The sequence below is a fragment of the Onychomys torridus genome, chromosome 7 (genome assembly GCF_903995425.1).
Source record: "Onychomys torridus chromosome 7, mOncTor1.1, whole genome shotgun sequence".
NCBI lineage: Eukaryota > Metazoa > Chordata > Mammalia > Rodentia > Cricetidae > Onychomys > Onychomys torridus.
Genome location: NC_050449.1, coordinates 65,876,150 through 65,901,021, shown reverse-complemented (window position 1 = coordinate 65,901,021; position 24,872 = coordinate 65,876,150). Strand labels below are relative to the sequence as shown.

Here is a 24,872-nt window from a genome sequence, read left to right as displayed (position 1 = left end):
TGAGAGTGCACTTCAAAATCATTCCCATGTCTACCGAGACCCTGTGGTAGCCAATCTTTCCTGTATTCCATTTGCCTTCTGTTCTGTCTCAATTGTAGACTTCCTATTTCTTGTTATCTTTGAGACTCATCACTATTGATATGCCAAGAATCACTAGAAAAGAAGCAAGGAAAGTAGTAGAAGTTTTACAAATGATTCTGTACACACTCTAAATCCCCTGTATATGTGGAACAACTTCAATCCCTTTGAAGAACAAATTTAATATTCTGAGTGATAATCAGGTAACTTGAAAAAATAAGAATTATTAAACTCACCTGATGCTTCATGTAATGATGCATATAGGGGGTGGCAATTTTAATAACTTTGAGGCAGAATGGACAGAGCAAATTCTTAGTGTTTTCATGCGATGTTCTAAAATGAGATTCTACATCAGAAAATAATGATGATCTGTAATTGCAAACCTAGGAATAAAAGTGTTATGTTAAAATAGAAAATTTGTAACCAATGTGCAACTATAAAGTAACAATGATGAATCTTTTTTTTTCCCCCAAGACAGTTTCTCTGTGTAGTTTTGGTGCCTGTCCTGAATCTCGTTCTGTAGACCAGACTAGCCTCGAACTCACAGAGATCCGCCTGGCTCTGCCTCCTGAATGCTAGGATTAAAGACGTGTGCCACCACCATCCAGCAATGATGGATCATTTGTTAAATTATGTACTTACTAAGTATCTAGCTCTGATGCCTATGCATGCAAGAAGCACACTAATGAAGGCACCAAAAAGCAGAAAAAGGTAACCCTTCAGAGCTCAAGACTGCTTCCCAAAATAATAGGTAACTTCTTTTTATCAGATCATTCTCTATTGCCCTATTTATCTTCAATTTTGAAGCTCTGAAACCTTCTGGAGGTTTGAGTTCCATAAAATACTTTATCTCTACATAAAACAGCACTCGCCATCAGATTATAAATACAGCCTCCAAGCTGTGACAGTGGCAATTCATCTTTCTCTTGCCTTACTATTCCTTCAAATTCTGAAGAAATACTTGTCCCAAGCACTTGACAGAGCTCTGTATAACTAAGCATTTGCACACTGGTCATATGGGTGCATTATTCCCTCTAGAGAAAGGTAAATCCACATTTATTTTTCTGGCAGGGTTCCTCTCTTTCTAGTGCTTAGGAGCAAACAGCAGCCTCTGGCTAAATCTAGTTCACTATTTTCCCCTCATATAATATATGAGTTATGCCAAGAAACTTTACTTGAGTAATAAGTAGGAGGGACTTTAATTTTAGCTACCACTTTTACCTAAATGGCAAAAAAGACCAATATCTTTCACCACACATGAAAGTTATATAAAATTCAAAACTCAGAATCCCGAGAGCTCTGTGGGAACACGAACACATCCATCCCTTCTCTCACTCCCGTTGCTGCCTTGCCACCAGGGGAGTTGACTGGCTGTGCCAGAGACTGCACTCCCTCTAAAACTATATGTTTACCATAAGAACAAATTCTAATAATTTATCTAATGCCTACAAATCTTGACACCAAAACAACAAACAGTTAATAACATTGTAAAACATGGATTACCTGGCAGATGTATGGCATTTCACCAGGTTTATGATTATCCTTCATATGTTGTAAAAGAATCTGTTCAGTTTCAAACGATAGCTCACAGATTTTACAAATGGCTATAAATAGGAGGAAGAAAGTTATTACAATACTTTAATACATAAATAGAAAGGTTCATTCTGGATATCAGTATCAACAAGTGTATCAGCAGAAGCAACAGTCAGAAGTCGTGAGCAGCACACACACACACAGCTCAAAGCAATTCCTCTAATTCCTCGTCTAGCACTACCACAAATGCATGGTCATCATTCTATTGTCTCAGTACCAAACAACCCGCCTGAATTCAGGTAGCTATACCAAGACACGCAGCTGCGATTTGAACGGAAGCGGTTGGAGTAAGTTAACTTTTTCAATTTTGCCCCCCAAATTCAAAGTCTATTCTTATTTCTATTCAAAGTCTTGGTCTTATTTCTGTAACAATGTTCTCCAGATCTGCTCAGCTTCAACAGTCGAAGCAGGAACACTGGACACTGAACCGCAGCTGAAACTTACTGGAAAAGTCAAGGAGCGTGTGCGTGCTCTCAATGTGGCACTGCAGCTGGAAAGGGGTGGGGAACTGGCGGTAGCAGTGCTGGCAAGTGGTGTGCTTCTCCCAGCTCTCACTGCTCTGCTTCTCAAGTTCTAAATGGTGTTTCATGTGGTTCATAAACCTGGGAAGAGTGTCAACAGGTGCAAAGATCCAAATTAAAACACGCAAAGACAATCCCAAACCCCACAATAAACAGTCTAGTCTTCAATATCTCTAAAAAAGTGCATGTTTTAAATAATGACCTAAAGTGGCTAAGTAGACATCTTTTTTCATCTTTGTTTTCAAATTTCAAGTTTAAGTTGACTGTTTTTAGATAAAAGAACAGGGTTCTTTGCCATGTGAAGTACTATTAACATTGTAAAATTTAATACTGGAAGAGAATCCTATCAGCAAGAGCAGCTATTCTTGGGAAAAGTCCTTTAAGACCTTGAAGATACACAATGAATTCCAGCTACTAGTATTTTTACTTGTGTCTATCTTTTTTTTCCCTGTGGAGCTGAGGATCGAACCCAGGGAGCGCTCTATCACTGAGCTAAATCCCCAACCCCATGTCTCTGTTTTTAAATGCATTTAATAGCAGTTTTAATGCCCACAATTACAAGAACTTTTCATTTTATTTACTGACACTGTACACTGTTAGCATAAACTTTACTTTGCAGACTGTACCCTTTGGAAGGCAAGCTCCACTTTTCAGTTTTACGCTTTGCTATTTCAACATCCCTACAAGGCCTCTGATGAGCAGAACCCTCAGCTCAATATGATTTCAATGGGAATACCAACTTAAAAGAACTTACCGAAGCTTTTGGCTGAATTAGAAAGTAATATCACTTGATCAAATAATTTTTAGACTGGGTCAACTATTAATAACATTATTCAGTTGGAGGCTCAAAGGAAATGATCATGAAACTATATGATAATGTTATCAATCCAGAGAACAGCCGTCATGAAGGCTGTGACATCTATCTCTTTTTCCTATCTCTAAAGAACGTCTCTTCAAAGCAGGTTGTAATACACTTTTTGAAATATCCTCTTTCCTTTGGTTTTAATACTAGCTTTACAAAGACCTACAGAAAACCCTAATCTTGATTAATTATTTACATGTAGGCAAATACCACCAGCCAGTAAACTTTCAGCTCACACCTTGAAGCTAAATGTACTAAAGTATATTTATATAAAGTAATGCATTAACTAGCTGGTTAATTTCTCTTAATGTTTACATAAGACCTAATTGGAATGCATAGTTCTCGATCAATGTATGGGAACAGGGGAAAAAGGCAAACTTCTTACAATGACCTGTTTTTAGTGACACCCAATAGGAGACAAAACAGTAATGGAAAACTGTAATAACAAGTCAGGACAGAAATTTTGATGTGTTTCTCACCATTATAGAAATTATAAACAACTACAAGGCCACAGGCATGGTGACACATACCTATCCTAGCACTTGGGAGCCAAAAGGCAGATCTCTGTGAGTTTTGGGCCCGCCAGGGCAACATAGCAAGCTTTTATCTCAAAAATAAAAGCAAAATAACAAAAAGCCCAGATTTTAGAGAGAAAAATTGGGGCAAAATACTATGTATTTAATTCCTTTGATCATGAGGTATTTACCATTAAGGTTACATTTCCTAATTAATAGTTTTCAATGTTCAGTTTCTCTGTGTTAGTAAAGGTAATAGGCATAAATTTTCTAATAATATAAACATATGGAACTAATGTTCTGAAATAATTCCTAGAAAAAGTTACTTTTCATGTTGAATATTAAATGGGCTAATCTTAAAAAACACTCTACTAAATAAATTGCAGCATGTATCATATTTAGCAGGGAATGAAGACAGTGAATCACACTTGTACACTATAACCTATCTCCTGACTGAATCTTGTAATGGTAAGACTATGGAACTAAGTGGTGGAGCTTCGGTATTACAACCAAAGCACAATTTCCCTGTTAAACCACTGGGACCACTAGCTCTTAAAGGAGGCGAAGTAGTGTAGTGTAAGAGCTTGGGGAATGTACAAAGCATTATCTCAAAGAAACTTGTGAGCATCATTGTAGCAGCAAGCCACAGAAGGCAGAGAAATGAATGAACTCTGGAGCCTAAGAGGTAATTGTTGGTGTACAAAATGCTGCTAATTCCACAAGATCTTTAGTAAATGTAAAAGATGTGTATGTGTGTTTGTATACAATATCTTCTTTTAATTTGTTTGAGAGTTGAGTTTTGTATATGTTTTTATTATATTCTCATCTCTCTCCAAATTCGTCCCACATCCACTCCCGAAGTACAACTTAACTACAAAGAAGTACACTCATGTCTGTAACTTATTTAGAAATGTACATAAAAAGAAAAGTCCATTTTTACCAACAGCTTAATTAATTTTAAAAAATCAGATAGACACCGGACAGTGGTGGCACACGCCTGTAATCCCAGCACTCAGCAGGCAGAGGCAGGTGGATCTCTGTGAGTTCAAGGCCAGGCTGGTCAATAAAGCGAGTTCCAGGAAAGGTGCAAAGCTACAGAGAAACCCTGTCTCAAAAAACAAACAAACAAACAAACAAAAAATCAGATTGTTTAAAAGAAGGGAAAAGGAAAAGAACAAAACAAGTCTAATAAATACGGGCAGAAAAAAGATGGCAAGTGCCCAATGTAAAACTTGAAAATTTTTGATGAATTTATTTTAAAGTTTTTATTAAAAAGAATTAAAAAATCTTACCTAATAAAAATTTTAGACTATATAATAAATGAAAACCATCATTCATTATATCTTCTTGTTATTTTCTTTTTTTTAGAAGCATAAATATTTATTTGTAAGAAAGGAGTTTGTGTACAGTGTTGAAAATCTATAACTTGTTAAATTCACATATGCATTTTACCTTTTTTAAGCAAACATTTACAATTATTATTTTATACAGATATATATGTAAATACAACATTGAGTTCAGTGGCCTTCAGCATTTTCCACTTAAAATTTTTTTAACATAAAAACAGGTTATAATTCCAAAGTCCAGAGTTATTTGAATTTGGAAAATATTTTCTCTGTAGAAAATAGTAAAAATGATAACATTTCCTAATAAGCCCTTTTGAGCCAAATATTAGCTGAATTATACACACAAATATTGATTGATTCTGGGATACAGAAGAAACCTATCTTCACCTGTTCAGAGAGCTATGTTTTACTTAAGTTGTGTGAGATTGCTATTCATCTTTCCCTTTACTGTTTGATTTACAGCAGACATTTTTCTATAGGCAAATCCATAATCTAAAAAGGTTTTAGCCTCTCCTCCTAAAAGTACAGCCAGCATATTCTTTCATCAGCTTGACATGTTACAAATTTTTATCCTAATAGTGAAATGTTTCACTAAAGTATGCCCATTGATTGGGCAAAATCAAAACTTATTATAAGCCACAGGCATCCTAGGGTCCTCACTGTTAGGTAGCCTCCCTGGATCTGTGGGTTGCAGTCTGATTGTTCTTTGCTTTATATCTAGTATCCACTTATGAGTGAGTACATACCATGTTTGTCTGAGTCTGGGTTACTTCACTCAGGATGATATGTTCTAGTTCCATCCATTTGCCTGCAAATTTTATGATGTCATTGTTTTTCTCTGCTGAGCAGTACTTCATTGTGTATATGTACCACATTTTCTTTTTCTTTTCTTTTTTTAAATACTTTTTGTTTTTTTGAGACAGTTTCCTTGTATAATTTTGGCTGTCCTGGAACTCTCTCTGTAGACCAGGCTGGCCTCAAACTTAGAAAGATCTGCCTGCCTCTGCTTCCCAAGTGCTGAGATTAAAGGTGTGGACCACCACCACCACCTGGTGACTACTTGTTATTCTTATAAGATTTTTTATTTTATTTTATTTGGTTTTTTGAGACAGGGTTTCTCCATGTAGCTTTGGAGCCTGTCCTGAAACTCACTCTGTAGACCAGGCTGCCTCAAACTCACAGAGATCCACCTGCCTCTTCCTCCCGAACGCTGAGATTAAAGGTGTGCACCACCAAGCCTGGCAAAGGTGATATTTTTATAAACTGGAGCTGAGGACTGAACTCAGGGCCTTGCACTTGCTAGGAAAGCACTCTACCACTGAGCAAAATCCCCAACCCAAAGGTGGTATTTTTATAATATATGTCTCTCAAACACTGGAAGTAAAAATTCTTAAAATTTAAAACATTTGTATATAAATTTTTTTAAGTTCCATTAAGAATAAAATACCTAATTTTTAAAATTTAAATTAAAACAGACATGTGTTCTGTGATTAGCACATCTCTAAAAAGATGACAATTCCCATAAGATATGTATTATAAAGATGGTAAATATAAGCTGAGAAGTGGTGGCACATGCCTTTTAATCCCATCACTCGGGAGGCTAAGGCAGGTGGATCTCTGAGTTCGAAGCCAGCCTGGTCTACAGAGCGAGTTCTAGGACAGGCTCCAAACCTACACAGAGAAACCCTGTCTTGAAAAACAAAACAACAACAACAACAACAACAACAAAAGATAAATATAAAATGGAAGATTTGAGCATCAAATAGTAATAGTAAGGAGGAAATCAATCCGGGAACTTTTGAAGAAGTACTTCTAGCAATTGTGAAGAAATTATAGTATTGAGAGACATTAGAAAATTAAAAATACAAAAATATCTAGAAAACTAATAGATTCATTTTGCTCCAAATAAAACTAATCTTAGTCATTTCTTAAGCCATATGAAGGAAAGAGAATCAGCAGACTTAAAAGGGGAATCTGGAACTATAACACAAGAGAAAGTCCTGGAATTGCTTCTCTGGAATGGCAAGACAGCGTATGATAAAGACACAATGGTCACTTTCATGAAGTAAAAATACATATTTACATACCTAATGTTATTTTTGAGAACTTTCAAACAACTGAAGCACTTAAAGGTTGTGTGAGTCTTCTGTTCTTCCTGAACATCTCCTTCATGTTTTCCATAATAAAAGTCATTAACTAACATAATCAATTTTCCTTTCTCTGAATCAATAGTCTTGGCTTCGTTTGCTGTATTTGAAATTTCTATTTTAGACAATCCCCAAAAGTTATTTATCATGTCTGGACAACAATACTAGAAGAGAAAAAAAGATGCCTTATTTATTCCAAAATAATAGCAAAAACAATTATGTTTTCAACTAAAGTTAAACCACATAAAACTATGCTTGATAAGAAATCTAGGAGAAATAGTGAAATTCTATGGTGGATATTCTAAAAAGTTTAGAAAAGTAAACATCTTTTTAAAGTAGATTATTTATTTGTTTAGAGTATGTGTTATGTATGGGCGTGTAAGTGCTACAGTGCACTTGTGGAAGTCAGAGGACAACCTGTGGACGTCGGTTCTTTCCTTCCACCATGTGGGTTCCAGGGATCAAACTCAAGTCGTCAGGTTTGGCGGCAAGCACCTTTAACAGCTGAGCCATCTCGCCAGCCCATAAACATTATCTTAACAAAACAAAAATTTAAAAAGAGATGAAAAAAACCTTAAGACTAGGACGTGGCTATAAACTTTTCCCATGCAATTTGCCTGCTTAGATACATGTTTAATAGTCATTTGTTTCTTAACCAAAAATCATTCTTTCATAATCATGTCAATAACACAGGAGGAAGGTTAGTGTTACATGCTTTGATGTATCAGGCTATATATGAAAACTTCCTGGTGGATGGTAGTGGTGCACACCTCTTTAATCCCAGCACTCAGGAGGCAGAGGTCAATCCTGGTTGACAGAGTGAGTTCCAGGACAGCCAAGGATACACAGAGAAAGCCTGTCTCAAAAACCCAAAAAAGCCACAACTTCCTAAGCCATTGAAAACTAGACTTTTACACAGCTAAACAACATTCCCTAGATTCATGGTACTAAAAAAACATTTGGGATACAAAGACAAATGCATCTGGTACATCTTGGAATCCAGAATGCTTAAACATTTGAAGAAGAAATTTACTTCTCAGTGAAAAAAAATCAAGTTGTCACAAACTGATTGTAATATGAAATTCTCCATATATGCACTTTGTAAATAAATATATAAGTAATTTATTTATTGCATATAATTTATAGTTGTAGGGCTTTTTTAGTAAGTTTTTCTTTGAGGGCAAACCTAGAAAAATCTACATTAAAAAATCCAGAAGTGCTTATTAAAATGGCAATTTCTTCCAGGTAGTTGTGGCACACACCTTTAATCCCAGCACATGGGAGGCTGAGGCAGGTAGATCACAGAGTTCAAGGCCAACCTGATCTACAAAGTGAGTTCCAGGATAGCTAGGGCTACAAAGAGAAACCCTGTCTCCAAAAATCCAATGAATAACTAAATGACTGGGAGGGAGGGAGGGAAGGAGGGAGGGAGGGAGGGAGGGAGGGAGGGAGGGAGGGAGGGAGGAAGGAAGGAAGGAAGGAAGGAAGGAAGGAAGGAAGGAAGGAAGGAAGGAAGGGGAGAGGGAGGGAGGGAGGGAGGAAGGAAGGAAGGAAGGAAGGAAGGAAGGAAAAAAGGAGGGAGGGAGGGAGATTTTATATATATATATTCACACATACATACATATACATATGTACACACACACACATACATTAAAGGGGCTGGTAATTTGCTAAGTAGACCAGTCTGACCTTGATCTCACAAAGACTTGCCTGCCTCTGCTTCTGAGTGTTGGGATTAAGGGTCTAGCCTTATTTCTAGATTTTTTCTGAGTTATATGTTAACATATATGAACTCAAAATTAGGAAAATCAAGCTATTTCTAAGAACTTTCATAAGACTAGTAGAAATAATGCTACTCTTAATTTTAAGGAAGAGAAGCATGGTATGGAGCAAACCCACTCTACTATAGAAAACCACTCCAGAGCTATGGCAGGTCAGTGACAGAGCACTTGCCCAGCATACACAAGGCCCTGGATTCAATCAAAGAAAGACAAGTGTCTGTCTGGAGGGAGATTGGAGGAATGAAATTACTTATAATTTATGTATTAAGTATTATGCATCAATGGCATTATTTTAGCACTCAAAGCATTATCATTATTTAAAACCCTCCTATGGGGAAAGATATTCACAAGAATCACAGGGAAACTGGAATTTATAAAATACTTTAATGCAGCGTCTTCTAATGTTATGGCCTAAATGTTAGGCCTGACTTTCAGCGGAAGCCACTCCATGTTCTACTTGGCATGGGATTCTCTTCTGAACCTATGAAAAGACTTATGGAAAGGTGTGGTGCAAGGCTTGTGTTCTCCAAAAATGCTTACTTCACTATTTATGGAAGTTAATGGTCACACTAACATACTCAGAAATTATGATATACGTAACAGATGATAAACTACTTGCTATATTTTCTAACACAAGAAAAGACAGGATCAGAGTTCTAAAGTTAGCCCAGAATCCTTGTTCACAATTCCTATTCCATAATATTTTAGATTTAGGTCCCCAGGAGCAATAAACAGATGAAAACACATGACAAGTAAAAACAGACAAGCTATAATAAAAGGAGTAGGGTTGTTCTTGAGCAAGATCAAAATATCCTCAAACATTCAAAAAGCAAGTACAATGTTAGAAACAAGGATTAAGTTTAGATTTTGGTTTTAATGTCAAGGATAGTTAAGATATGGAGGGCACAATACTAGGATCCAAAATCAACTAAACAACTTTATCTGACCATAAAATAACTTTGGCTCTAAGCCCTGTTCTACCACCTTTCACTTACACCTTATTTTGATGAGTTAAGCCCTCCTGTAAATATTCAATACCTTCAGTGTTATAGTCTGTGTAGATGAACAGTCTGTAGTTTAACAAGTTACCAGACACCATTTATAATTCGTTCTTGTCAAACTAGAAAGTTAAAAGTTCCTGTAACTGAAATTTTTATTAAAAGGATTTTTTTTTTTTTTTGAGCTGAGGATGGAACCCAGGGCCTTGCGCTTGCTAGGCATGTGCTCTACCTCTGAGCTAAATCCCCAGCCTGGTTTATTTTTATTTTATGAGTATTCTTTTCCTGCATTTTATGTATGTGCACATGTGTGTGAGTCCCCCTAGGGGCCAGACTAGAGAGGCAGGGTCCTTATAGGACTGGAGTTACGCATAGTTCTGAGCAGCCATGTGGGTGTGGGAACCAAATCCAGGTCCTCTGCAAGAGAGCAAATGCTTTAACCACTGACCTCTCTCTCCAGCCCCTAACCCTTTTTCTTAAAGTGGGGACTAGAACTGGAACTTTTATAAAGTTTAGTGTGATGTTTTGACTCATGTTTACACTGGGTAATGATCAAATAACAGTAATAATTATAACCATTACCTTAACTTTTATCATTTCCTTATTAGCACATTCAAAAAGCCTTTCCTTTTTTTGATAAAATGTGTTGCTTTTAATTATATTCATCCTACATGCTATGTTCTTATACAACGTAGAAACCTCCTATCTAGCTATATAACACAGTACTGTTAACCTCTCCATCCTCTTCTTTCTTAATCTCCTTGGCCTCAAATAAAATATTTTACTTTTGAAATAGCTTTTTTTAGATCATGGACTGTTTGTCTTTCTGTGCCTAAAGAATTGCCCAATGGTTTTAAAATTACCCTTTCTAGATTTGATTACTGTGTATATATATCCACTATGAAATAAAGATTATATATAAGAATAAAATACATACATTCACATATGAAATGTTATTTTAATAAAATGCTATGGGGTTCGATTATTTGAATACTATATAATATTTTGGCAATTTCCAATAAAAGTAATCATAAATAACACTAAAAGGTATTTTTAAAAAACCCACATTCAGGACAGGGGTCACCAATCTCTCCAAGTGCAAAAGTGTCCTGATCAGTTTTTTGTAAACTTGACACAAGCTAGAGTCATCTGGGCAAAGGGAACCTCAGTTGAGAAAATGCCTCCATCACATGACTATAGATGAGTCTGAGAAGCAATTTTTTTTATTAATGCCTCATGTGGGAGAGCCTAGCCTAGTAGGGTCAGTGCTATACCTGTGCAAGCAGTCCTGTGTTGTATAAGAAAGCCAGCTGAGCAAATCATGAGAGGCAAGCCAGTAAGCAGCATTCTTCCAAGGTCTCTGCTTCAGTTCCTGCCTCAAGTTCCTGCCCTGACTTCCCTTCATGATGGACTTACTGTAAGCTGACATAAAACCTTTCCCTTCTACGTTGCTTTTGATCATGATGTTTCTATCACAGCAATAGAAAGTCAATTAGGCCAAGAAGACTATACAGTATAATACAATTTGTACACATAAGAGGGAAAATAAGGGGGGCCAGAGAGATGGCTCAGTGGTTAAGAGCACCAACTGCTTTTCCAGAGAGGTGAGTTCAATTCCCAGCAACCATGGTGGCTCACAGCCACCTGTAATGAGATCTGGTGCCCTTTTCTGGCCTGCAGGGACACATGCAGGCAGAATACTGTATACACAATAAATAAATAAATCTTTAAAAAAAAGAAGAAAAATAAGAACATCCATATTCATCTGTAAACACAAAAAAGAAAACCAGAGAGTACATAGAAGTTATTTATTTTGAGAGTTGTGGTGGGTATTGTGTTCCCTGAAATATTGTGTGTTCCCCGAAATAAACATATCTGGGGTCAGAGAACAGACAGCCACTAGAACAGAGCCAGAAATGGTGGCTAGAAAATGGGAAGAGTAAACCATAACTGAAGTTGGGCGGTGGTGGTACACACCTTTAATCCCAGCACTTGGGAGGCAGAGCTAGCCAGATCTCTGAGTTCAAGGCCACTTTAGAAACAGCTAAGCATGGTGACCCACGCCTTTAATCCCAGGGAGTGGGGCAGAAAGAAAAAGGTATATAAGGCGTGAGGACCAGGAACTAAAGAGGAAAAAGCATGTAGTTAGTTAAGCTTTGGAGCAACACAGTTCAGCTGAGATTCATGTGGAGGAGGACTCAGAAGCTTCCAGCCTGAGGAAACAGGATCACCTGAGGAACTAGCAAGGTGAGATAGCTGTGGCTTGTTCTGTGTCTCTGATCTTCCAGCAATCACCCCAATAACTGGCCTCGGGTTTGAGTTTTATTAATAAGAACTTTTAAGATTCCTGTTACAGAGAGTCACCTTAGGAATCATGTAGATATGACTTGGGGCCAGACTCCTCATTTGCATCCCTCTGTAGGCTTTTATGAATCATGTGGTTACAACACTTAGTCAAAAAGTGAATAAGCCAACTAATGTATTCCCTTTTGCCCCTCTATCTCTAATGTCAAACATATAAACCATCATAAGTCTCATTAAAACATTACAAGAAAGTGGAAATCACTTGAACAGGATAATTTTCCTGTATGAGCAAAGCACAAAGTACAGTTCTCAAGGCTATACTCTGGGAGCTACAAGTAGTATAAATCAAATACAATTCTGAATAAAGAGACTAGGTTTGGAATTTTTCAGTTTTTTTTTTTTTTTATTCATAAGCACGGTTCCACCAGGACATTTTCATATCTGTACATAATATATTCTGATCACATTCAACCTTCACCATCCTCTCTTGTCCTGGCTCCTATTCTGCCTGCTCCCAAGAAGTAGTAAGTCCTCCTGTCTTCAGCTTGTGTCCCCCACCCCTTTTTTAGCTCAATCAGTTTGACTGTGATTATGTTGATTACTTTGATGAGTGAAGGGTTATTTACAAGAGTATGGACAACTTATCCAGTGGCAACACCACTGACAGAAATGTTTCCCCTTTCCCCACAAAATGCCAGTGAGTTCCTGTTTTCGCTTTTTGAAAATGATGAGTTAAAAAAAGTCATTCTCTGAAATAGCAATAGCTACTTAATTCTTTTCTTTCATTCTCTTCCTTTTATATTCTATATTGCTCCTGCCCTCTTGCCATTTATAGTAGGAACAAGATCACAGAACGTTTTTATTTTTTTTGGTTGTGAGCCTAGCCTTTAACGGCTGAGCCATCTCTCCAGCCCATATTTTTATAAAGACACAGCAAAGCACAGTAAAAGCTAATATTTGAAGGAATGTGTTAGCTAGCCTTCATACTTCATAAATACTTAAAATCTAAACCAAAAGCTTCCTACCCCAATAAAAACTTTAAACTAATTTGTAATAATTGTAAAAACTATATTCTGGACATTATCAAAATAATTATTTCATATGAAAAACATGAGCATTTGAAATTTTATATCTGAATACTGACAGTTAATATGTATATCTTAGATCATCATCTAATGAGGAATGGACAAATTACCATACATACATACACTATAGAATTTTTAAGTTATAAAAAGATTAAATTTACACTAAAATGTTTTATAAATCTGAATATGATTTAATCAATATATTGTTTATAACCAGAATATAATAAGCAAATATTGTAAAATATATGGGCTAAGGAATTTCACTATCTTCTTTTTTTTTTTTGGTTTTTCGAGACAGGGTTTCTCTGTATAGCTGTGACTATCCTATAGACCAGGCCTCAAACTCACAAAGATCCACCTGCCTATGCTTTGCAAGTGCTGGGATTAAAGGCGTGCGTTACCTTGCCCGGCAGAATTTCACTACCTTATAGATCCATTTTGAATATAAACTTTTACCTAAGCACTATGGATATATCCAATATGAGATTTAATACCTAACTCGTTAGAATAAACAATCCTTTACTATAAACCAGTCATTAACATTTTTAGATATATTCAAACTTTTTAAAATTAGATCTTAAAAATTTTACCGTCATGTGATTTTTCAGAGGATCCAAAAGATTGAAGTGAATATTACATTTAGGACATGCTCTTGGAAAAGTTGTTCCATTTTTAGATTGATTTGATGAGCAATTTACACCTAAAAATAAATTCAGATCAATTATGAAACAAAAAGCACTTTTCAGGGTTTTTTTAAATTATTTTTAATTATTACTTTATTACTCAGTGCAACAGAACGCCATATTTCTGTTGGTGGCTGTGGGGCCAGATGAGAATGTCAGGCCTCATGGAGCTCAAGTTAGCTGGTGTTAGTAAGCCACTCAGTGTGGGTGCTGGGGTTCTCTGCAAGAGTTTTAAGGCTTTTCACTACTAAGCCATCAATTCAGCACTTTTTATCTTTAAATAACCACGATTAGTTTCTAAATCTGTAACAATTTGCAAACCTCATCTTTAAATACCACAGTAATTTTGTCCTCGTTTACCTTGTGATGTCACCACCTGCAGAGACGATGGGGGCTTTTCTGAGACTACAGAAGAGGCGTCTGCTCCAGGAATACTGTCACTGGCTTTAGGCTTTTTTGGGTTAACACTGCTTATGTCAGAACCAGATAGACGTTTTGATGAAAATGAACTTTCATTCAAACCTACAATGATTTAAATAGTGGGAAAAAGATTTTAAAATATTATAAAATACTGCTCATAACTAGTTAAGTCTATGTGTGTGAACTAAAGTATATAATTATCAATGACAAAAATTAAATGATAATGCTGGGCATGGTGGCACCCACCTTTAAGCCCAGTACTTGGGAGGCAGAGGTAGGCAGAGCTCTGTGAATCTGAGACCAGCCTGATCTACCTAACCAGTTCCAAGCCAGGCAGGGCTACATAGTAAGACCCTGTCTCAAAAAAAGCAAACAAATCAAATGATACAAACTTAGAGAATATAAAGAAATAGTATTAAAAACTTACGAAGGACTGTATTTATTTGATCAATCTGTGAAATTACCTTTCTATGCAAGAACATTCTCAATATGGCTTGAAAAAAAAAAAAAACTGTTGAAAGATATTCTGAAGTTCCTAAGAACCAATAATCTTCAGATGCTTAAATACATTTAAGTTTGTACTACACTCACACACATACAACACACATACACACACATGCACGCACACACAATGTGTTCCAAACATTTATAGATTCCAAAATTTTTTTCATTTCCCCACGGCTCCCCCCACCCAGAGTTTTTCTGTGAATCCCTAGATGTCCTGGAACTCATTCTGTACACCTAGCTGGCCATGAACTTGGAGATCTGCCTGCCTCTGTCTCCTGAGTGATGATCAGATTAAAGGCATACACTATCATGCCCAGCTAAAATTTTGTAACTACTTAAAAAGCCTAATGTGATATTAGTCCTTTTCCATCTAATGAAAAAAACTGATCTCTTTATAACTTGTGACATTACACACTTATTGCTATGTACAAAATAGAAAATTTTATGCCTGAATAATATTTTACTCACTCAAATGAAAGGGCATATAAGAGCAGAAGTTGTGTCCCATTTTAGGGAATATATTAAAGAGTGTCTGGCCAAAAACAAACAAACAAAAAACTCTTCCATTTGATTTATTAGACTTTTGCATGAATCTTTGTTTATATAGAGGTTTCATTCTTAAAAATAATTTTCCAGGGTTGGGGATTTAGCTCAGTGGTAGAGCAAGCACAAGGCCCTAGGTTCGATCCTCAGCTTAAAAAAAAAAAAAAAAAAAGAAGTTAAAAAATAATTATCCAGGGGTTGGAGAGATGGCTCCGAGGTTAAGAACACCGACTACTCTTCCAGAGGTCCTGAGTTCAATTCCCAGCACCCACATGGTGGCTCACAACCATCTGTAATGAGATCTGGCACCATCTCCTGTAGACATAATAAATAAATAAATCTTTTTTTAAAAAATTTTCCATTTGAAAAAAAAAAATCACCATAAAGATTAAACAGACTATCAGCAAGAGAATGAGGGGCAGTTAGACTATAACTAGGCCAAACAAAGCACTTTTTTAATAACACATAATGTACATTGTACAAAGGACTCCCAGTGTATTAAACAGTCCCATCTGTACATTAAATATAAAAACAACAAATGTTAAAGATATTCCAGGCAGCTGGGCGGTGGTGGCACCCGCCTTTGATCCCAGCACTCAGGAGGCAGAGCTAGGCGGATCTCTGAGTTCGAGGCCAGCCTGGTCTACAGAGTGAGATCCAGGAAAGGCACAAAGCTACACAGAGAAACCCTGTCTCAAAAAAAAAACAAAAACAAACAAACAAACAAAAAAAAACAAAAAAAAAACAAAAAAAAAAGAAGGATATTTGAGGTATTTAAGTCAAACCCAGACTTCTGTCAGTTTCTCTTTATGTATTCTTATTTAACTTCTCTAAGTTTCATTTTCTATTTTGTAAAGTATGTTATACCTTATTTTACAGTTACTTTAAGGTCAAACAATGTATTCAAAGAACTGTAAAATACTTGGTACATAGAAAAATGATAAATAACAATTATCATTACTAACAAAACACTTTATACCTTAACTTGCTTTAAAGGGTAAAATTATTCCAAAAGATTTGGCTATCATTACTTTTAATGAGGACAAACTTGCCAAGAAATAAGAATTATACTAGCTCATTTCACTGTTTCATCTTTCAAGACAAAGTAATAATGATTTTTCCTGATCTTCAAAACACTTGAAGGCCAGGCGGTGGTGGCGCACGCCAGTAATCCCAGCACTCGGGAGGCAGAGGCAGGTGGATCTCTGTGAGTTCGAGGCCAGCCTGGTCTACAGACCAAGATACAGGACAGGGAACAAAAACTACACAGAGAAACCCTGTCTTGAAAAAACAAAAAACAAAACAAAACAAAACAAAAAAATTACCATTTGATCGGAGACAGACACACCGCAGGTACATGAAAAAGATCTCTGGTAGTGTAATCGTATTAACATGTTTATGTTACTTGGAAAACAAATGAGTGATAGCATTTTTAATTAATCAACTAATTACAAAATAGACTAGATGGTAAAAATAAACGTCTTCAATGTAAAAATTTAACATGAGAAATCTCAACATTAAATAAAACCACTTTGTATTCATTCCAATCTTTTTTACATTTATTTATTGAGTGAAGGGATGCACAAGTCATGGTATTTCAGTGAAACTCAGAACAATCTGTCAGTCTGTTCTCTCTTTCTACCATGTAGGTTCTAGGGATCAAACTCAAGTTGTCAGACTTGAAAGCAAATGCTTTTACCAACTAAGCCATGTCAACTAGTCCTGCATGTGTTTTAAATGCTGACCTTCTATCTGTTTTGTCAGGCTTGTGCTACTCCCTATCCCCAAACAATTCTAGCTCTGCCGATAAAAAATGCTACTCTCTTTCAAAGTCAAACTCAAACCTCAAATCTCCAGACAGTAGTCTGTCAATCATGCTACTGATATTTGTTATCAAATCCTTTGAACCTTATAAATTTATTTTCACATTTCACTTATTTTGTTTGGGCATCAAAAAAGCCTTGTGTGAACTAAAGCAAGTGTCAAAATGATATCTTCAGGTGCCTTGCTCCAGGTGTGAGAACTAAATGAATTACAAAAATAAATGAATAGCCCCATCTCTTAAAAAGAAAAACTGAAAGTATGAAGAGGTCAACTGATCTGATAAAAAACTAAACATTCCTAAGAGCAGAGGTTCAAACCTACAGCTTCCTAGTTATCCCACTTAATGAAGTTCCACTCACTGTAGCAGAAAGCTGAGAGGGAGGATAGGAGTCTTTATTGGTTCTGTCTTCCCAGAAGTTTCAAGACTGAAGACTTTTCCTATGAGTAAAGTCTATGAGCTTCCTAATGCCAGATTTAATACAAATACTTTTCTCCGTTTCTTTTCGCTTGTACCTATTTTATTAACAAGATATTAGTAAACATTTTAGTAAACTATGTATTTAAGTGACATTCAGAGACGTGTTTATCAAATAAGGTATTTTTTAAATGGAAAAGCACTTTAAGCCCTATTATGAAAAAACAAAGTGCAGGAAATCTGGTAAATACCTCATTAACCTATCTAGTAAACAATCTAAACATTCCAAAGTACCTTGTACATCTTAGTTAAAATACTTAAATAAATACAAACTGCTACCATCCAAGAATTAACTTGCCTTAATTATGAGGAATTTTCAAAAGACAAAATTCCTCCATGGTACACTAACATATTTTAAATTAATGAAGAATACTTATCATATACACTAAAGGAACTTTAAATCTTCAATAGGTAAATTTCATTACTCTTATTAGGGTCCGAGAGAAGCCCCCAAGAAAGACCATCAGTCACATATGAAATCAGCAAGAGCATTTATTATTTCCAACATGATGGGGTGGCAAATAGCGCCCCAGAACGAAGGTGGCAAGCTCCTTTTAAGCGGAGTTAGGGATTCCAGGGAGGAGGGATTGATCTGGTGCTGATTGGTGGAGGACAGATTAGTCTAGGGCTGACTGGTGGGAATGGTTAGGGCTAGTTGTCGGGAGGATAGGAAAAGCTATCTTCAGCTAGCAGAATGTTGGGAGTTGGGGAGCGGGGGTTCCTACTGAGTCAGCAGAAGGCTGTGGGGCACCTGCTGATTGGTTGGTTGCCCCTGAGTTGTGATCTCCCCAAGAACTGCTTGCTCAGCTCCAGCCAGTTCCAGTAAATGGAAACTAAGGTCTGGTCCCTGGCAGGAATTTTAGAAACCTGTCATGGATCTGCTCTTGCTCCACGGCCCTCTCACTCTAAAGACCATTTTTTCTACTATGTTTAAGTTACTAATAATTTGTTTGGGGGACACAGTCCCACTATGTAGCACAGAATGGCCTTGATATCATTACATAGTCCAGGTTGACCTCAAACTGACAATAATGCTCTGCCACAGCCTCAAATGCTGAGATTGCAAGTGTACACCACCACATTCAAGAACTACTTCTTTAATTACCTTTTCTTTATAAGAAGAGAGGGGGAAGGAGGGTATGGTAGAAACACACATGTGGAGGTCAGAGGACAACTTGCTAGGAGTCAGTTCCCTCATCCCACTATGTGGGTCCCAGCAATGGAGCTCAGGTCATTATGCTTGGAAGCAAGTCCCTTCGCCTGCTGAATCACGTCACTAGTCTAAAAACTATTTAATTGTGACCACTTTATAGCACCATAAAGTCATACTTAACTATATACTGAAATCACTTATTGGACTAGAGACATTAACCTAATTAAGAATTCAATTACAACCACATACCTTTTTACACTAGTGACCACAGAAACTAATTTTTCTTAACAACGTTTATAGTATCTGAAGCTATCCCTAATTCACTGATGTTTTTTAAGCATTTTTAAGGTTGGATCCACGAGGTGGGGGTGGGTGGCGGGTGGGGGGATGTACAATGTGGTTTAGTGAAGATTTTACATAGAACTGTCTCAAAAAGACACTAAAAACTATTTACAGTAGTCCACATTACAATATACAAATACTTTCACACAAAGGTATGAGCTTCAAAACACAAAGTTAATTCCATATGATTATCCACCAACTTTCTTTTAACTATTTTAAAGAAAAAAAGTAACAACACAAACCTGCAACGGAAAGTGCTGGTCCCCCTTGGTAATGTGATAATCCTGTGTCCTGGGTCAGGTCAAACAGTAACTCTGAAGAGTTATTAGACAGAACTCGTGGAGAGTTTGTTAAATAACCCTGTTAGGTTCAAAGAAAGAATATTACATGAACTGGACATAAAACTATTGTTTTAAACACATGTATAAAAGTAATTTAATGACATACCTATATCATTAAGATAAAAACCTTTGATGATTCAACAAGTTAAAAAAACACAAAAGTAGTTGGACAAAATTATCAACTCTCAAGATTGAAAGCCAGCTAATAGAGCTCATTTATTCCTGTATGCCCAGCTAACACCTGGGCAGCAAGTTCTAATCCACTGTTTTCAAAGTAAAAGAAATGCAAACTTACTTTATATCTGTAAGACCAACACATGCTTAGAGGTTCTAAAATTGCAATATATCATCAAGAGGTAAATAACAGAACTGGGTAAAAACTCTGCATAAACAAAGAGGAACAATGAAAACACAGTGGCATGGATGTAAAAACTAAAAGCTTCAATGACTCATATCCTACTCCCAAATATAACAGTTGAGGGTGAATTTTTTTAATATGAAATGAATTTCAAGCAATGATTTGGAGAACATTATAACTATGTAGTCATAAAGAAAAATAATGCATCCTTACTTTTCTAATTGTTCCACAGAAACCTATCCTAAGCCAAAGAATGTCAAATGCCACAGGGGGGGGGGGGGGGAAGCAACTTAGGCCATAGAATGAAGTACCAGTGCCAATCAGAAAGAGATTAGGACAGAAGCAGCTGATAAAATACTGCTCCAAGAGACCTAGAGTGTTGTAGAATATTATTTTAAGATGTGTTACATTTGTTTATGCTGTGGGACATTTGTTTAATGATTCAAAGATATGTTGCATTCTTTCCTGTTGCATTTAATCCTGCGAGGCTGTGCTACTTTGTCTAAAACACCTGACTCGGCTAATAAAGTGCTGAACGGCCAATAGCAAAGCAGGAGAAAAGATAGACTGGGCTGGCAAGAAGAGAGAATAAGGAGGAGGAGAAATCTAGGGAGAGGGAGATCTAGGAATGAGAAAAGAAAGAGGAGGACATGAGCCACCAGCCACAAAGCCAGACATGGAATAAGAAGGAAAGAAAAGATATACAGAAAAGAATAAGCTACCGTGTATATTTATTTGGAAGCTGGGTGGCGGGCCCCACAAAGAGAAAAAGAGCCACAGATCAAAGAGTAAAAACAACCAACTACATACACTAGAGCTCAAAGGAATTTTTAGCCAAGCTAGCAAGATCTTAAGAGCATAGTGAAAAGTATGAGATGGACTGTAATGTGGTCAAGAATAGAGCAATCTAAGTTTCTATGTAACTGAATACATATTCAGTATAATTATGAAGTGGTCAATACAATTGGAGATATAACCTCCAATACTATATAACAAGTTTACTAATACATGTACACACACAAATATAATCCAATATGACTCATAAGGAACAATAATCACTCTTCAAAGTAAGTTCTGACTGATTTTTGAACCTTCCACATGCTAAAATGTGTTAGCATATGGGTTTTAAGTTAAACAATGCTGGAGGGGGGGGCAGGCACCACATTGCACACCTGGAATTCCAGCACTCAGGAAGTGGAAATAGGAAGATCTGGAATTGAAAGCCTTCCTTGGATATATAGCCTGCTCAAGGATTGCCTGGGCAACCTTGTCTCAGAAAAAGCTGTTTTAACAACAAAAAATATAAAAGGATATACACTAGTTCAAAAACAAAACGCTTAAGACAAATATAATGGATATACCCTCTTTTTTAATTTACTGGACAGAAAGATGCAAATAAAAATATTTAACAATTACAAACTAGTATTGTTTAAAATGATGTCTACTAAAAAATAACTTACATACAATGTTTAGTTGTCATAGTCATGAACAGAAAACTGTAACTGTAAAAACTATGAAGAGGTAAGAGTAACTGCAAGGTAGACTCAAAAACAAGATCTAAGAACATCAGTAGAAAATGTGGTCACGTTCCAATGATGAATCTGAAGTTTGGTTAACATTAATTGTTAGTCCTAACAGGTAAGATGTTAACATGAGGGTAGCTAGATGAGAAAAATATAGGAACTGTCTCCTACCTTTTCTGCAAGACTAATATTAATTTTAATAAGGTTAAAAGAAGGATAATATTCACTATTGGCAAACTAGGTTATATTTTGGGATGACTTTACATAAACACTTTATCAGTTAACTATAAAATTCTCTAAAATGTCCTTTATTCTACTTTCAAGAATTTATGGTAAAGAAATCTTAATGAAGATTAAACTCTATATGTTTAATAATAAATAAAAGAGTTAAACACAGCCGGGCGGTGGTGGCACACGCCTTTAATCCCAGCACTTGGGAGGCAGAGGCAGGCAGATCTTTGTGAGTTTGAGGTCAGCCTAGTCTACAGATCGAGATCCAGGAAAGGCACAAAGCTACAAGAGAAACCCTGTCTTAACAAACCAAAAAAAAAAAAAAAAAAAAAAAAAAAAAATTTAAAAAAAAAAAAGGTTAAACACATGAGTTATCATATAACCATTACTATCAAGCTTTTGAAAAATAGGACATGTTCCTCACAGAGTGTTTCGTGAAAAAGTAAAAGTGCTGACCTGCATATTTAGCTCCTTATGGCACATAAACTGACTTTATCAATAAATTCTTCTTTCTTTTCTAAACTCCCCTCAGATATGTTTATCTTTCAAAAACATAGAGGTTTTGTTTTGTGCTTATAAATTAAAGGATAATTAAGAATTTCATTTTTTACTAACTTTACTGACATGGGTTTGTTGTAAGATCATAGGAATAATTTATAATCCTATAGCAACACCATACTTAGAATTTGGGAGGTTGGGGATTTAGCTCAGTGGTAGAGTGTTTGCCTAGCAAGCATGAGGCCCTGGGTTCGGTCCTCAGCTCAAAAAAAAAAAAAAAAAAAAGAATTTGGGGCAGACATGAGCATCTGAACCTAAGATGTAGTGTAAAGAAAAATAAAAAACTCATTAATTCCATGACCTAACAGTAACCAAGTATGATCTTACTTCATTAAAGCAAACACTTTCTCCAAATATTTGTACTTTCAAATATTCACTTGCTCTGTCAAAAAACAAAACAAAAAACCAAAACTCTCTTTAACAAAACAGTAATAGTTAATCCTACTAAACACATCCCTAAAAAGTTACTTATTAAGTATCTTTAGTATTACAAAGAAGGCAACTTATTAGTCAACAAATAACTAGCTAAAAAGAGTTTTCAAACAGAGACTTTTTAAGTGTCTTATGACAGTTCAGAATAACTAAAAAATGGACTACCTGAAAACTGTTTGCTAAATGCAGTAATAAGAGTAAAGTAGGGGCTGGAGAGATGGCTCAGAGGTTAAGAACACTAGCTGTTCTTCCAGAGGTCCTGAGTTCAATTCCCAGCAACCACATGGTGCCTCACAACCATCTGTAATGAGATCTGGTGCCCTCTTCTGGCATGAAGTAATAATACATGCTGTATACATAATAAATAAATCTTTAAAAAAAAAAAAAAAAGAAGAGTAAAGTAGATACTACAGCAGACTTAGGGTGACCAACACTTATTTAACCACTTAACCTGTCAAACTAAAATGTCACATCGTGTACATGAAGCTCACTTGCTCGTCACAGTAAATGTGTACGATTAGTTATCACAGTGGTATTAATGAAGACCTAACATTCTTTCCCAATATACAAACAGGTAGGCTAAGGTGAGGTGTGGTTGAGGAAGTCTCTCAAAACAGTATCATTTGTTACTGATGGTATTGAAACTAGAATCCAAATCTAAATGAAGACATAAAATTCATACTCAGAGCAGGGTGGTGGTGGCACACACCTTTAATCACAGCACTCGGAAGGCAGATGCAGGTGGATCTCTATAAAATTCAAGGCCAACCTGGTCTACAAAGTGAGCTCTAGGACATCCAAGACTACACAGAGAAACCTTGTCTCAAAAAAACTAAAATTAAATAAATAAATAAGTAAATAAATGAAATGAAGTAATTCATACTCAATAGTCATATATCATATTGACTTTATCAATGATATTCATACCCATTAGTCATACATATTAACTTTATTGATGATATTATATGGTAATATATTCCATACCTGCCTGAATAGTGTTGAGATACAAAGATAGTCCATGAAAAATTAAAAACATGACATAAAACATCAAACTATTAATTATAATTTATTGAATTAAAAGTTCAAAACCAATAAAAATAATAATTTATTAAAGTCAATGTAGCTTCCAATATTCATGGGGAAAGCCCCTAAAATAAGATGAATCACTCCAGAACACAAATTTGTGCTTTTAGCTTCGATCACACGGACAACTGAGATTGTGTGATTTCTAGGCACCATACAAACCAACTGGCCAATCTGCTCTTTCCCCATAGGATTCCAGGAGTACAAACCGTCAGTTGAGGTGTCTTCTGTCCACAGACAGGAAACACTCTGAAGTGAAAGGACTCCAGTCTCTAACTTTTCTAGAGATGACATGCCACCTTTTGCCGCTTTCTTCCTTAGAGTAGGGTTTGTTTCTCTAACTGTGTTAGTCAGCTTTTCCCTCTCTAGTTTTCTCCTCTAAATGCCGAACAACTAATGACAAGTCTAAGAAAACAAGTTCACTACAACATTTACTGTATTTTTGAAGTACGTGAATAATAGCCTTTGGAACCTTACAGGATCCAAGATAGAAAGGCAGTAGTCTCTCCTGTTTTTTGTCTAAAGAACTATTACTATTCACTAAGGCAGTACTAACCTAACTTTCCAGCATCAAGTTGATCTTAAACATTTAAAAAATAACTAAACCCCAAAACACTTTTCACATCGGTAAATCTATAGATGTTTACCAAACTGGAACTTAAAACAGAAATTTATTAAACATTACTTCATTTTAAATTATATTAAATGCATTGTGGATCAGCATGAGTAGCATTTTTATTAAAAATTACTTGCAGATACATAAAAATACTGGTATTTTATATCTTTGCAATTTTTGTTTTCATTTTGGGAGCCAGGGTCTCCAGTATCCCAGGTTAGCCTCAAATTCACTAGGATGGCCTTGTACACCTGATCCTCCAGCTTCTACCTCTCCAAGTGTGGGGATTAGTTGTATGTGCTTGAACCCAGAGCTTTGTGTGTACTAGGCAAGCTCTCTTCTCTAATAACTAAGCTAAATGCTCAAAAGAGAATATGGACTCATGACAACATGTAATGGAAAGGAGCATTTCAGTAGCGTGAATTACCACTGTTGATATACTACTTTGATCCTACCAAAACTCATCAGGCAGTACTTTCTTAAAAGTTTATCACGATGAAATCTGAAATTTTCATCTGTGGACTTTTGATACCGTGTGCCATTAAAATTGTTA

At 36.1% G+C, this 24,872-nt stretch overlaps 1 protein-coding gene across 4 annotated transcripts in view; it reads right to left on the bottom strand.

Annotated features, from left to right (window-relative positions):
* Znf280d (zinc finger protein 280D) overlaps positions 1–24,872 on the bottom strand; it is a 90,192-nt gene that overhangs the window by 38,293 nt on the left and 27,027 nt on the right. For all 4 annotated transcript variants that reach the window (XM_036192129.1, XM_036192128.1, XM_036192127.1 and 1 more), the window contains 7 exons: positions 19,420–19,537; positions 14,274–14,435; positions 13,821–13,930; positions 7,003–7,226; positions 2,116–2,273; positions 1,582–1,682; positions 315–461 (listed from right to left, as the gene is read on the bottom strand). In XM_036192129.1, the coding sequence (XP_036048022.1) occupies positions 315–461; positions 1,582–1,682; positions 2,116–2,273; positions 7,003–7,226; positions 13,821–13,930; positions 14,274–14,435; positions 19,420–19,537 (1,020 nt within the window). The remainder of the gene's footprint in view (positions 1–314; positions 462–1,581; positions 1,683–2,115; positions 2,274–7,002; positions 7,227–13,820; positions 13,931–14,273; positions 14,436–19,419; positions 19,538–24,872) is intronic.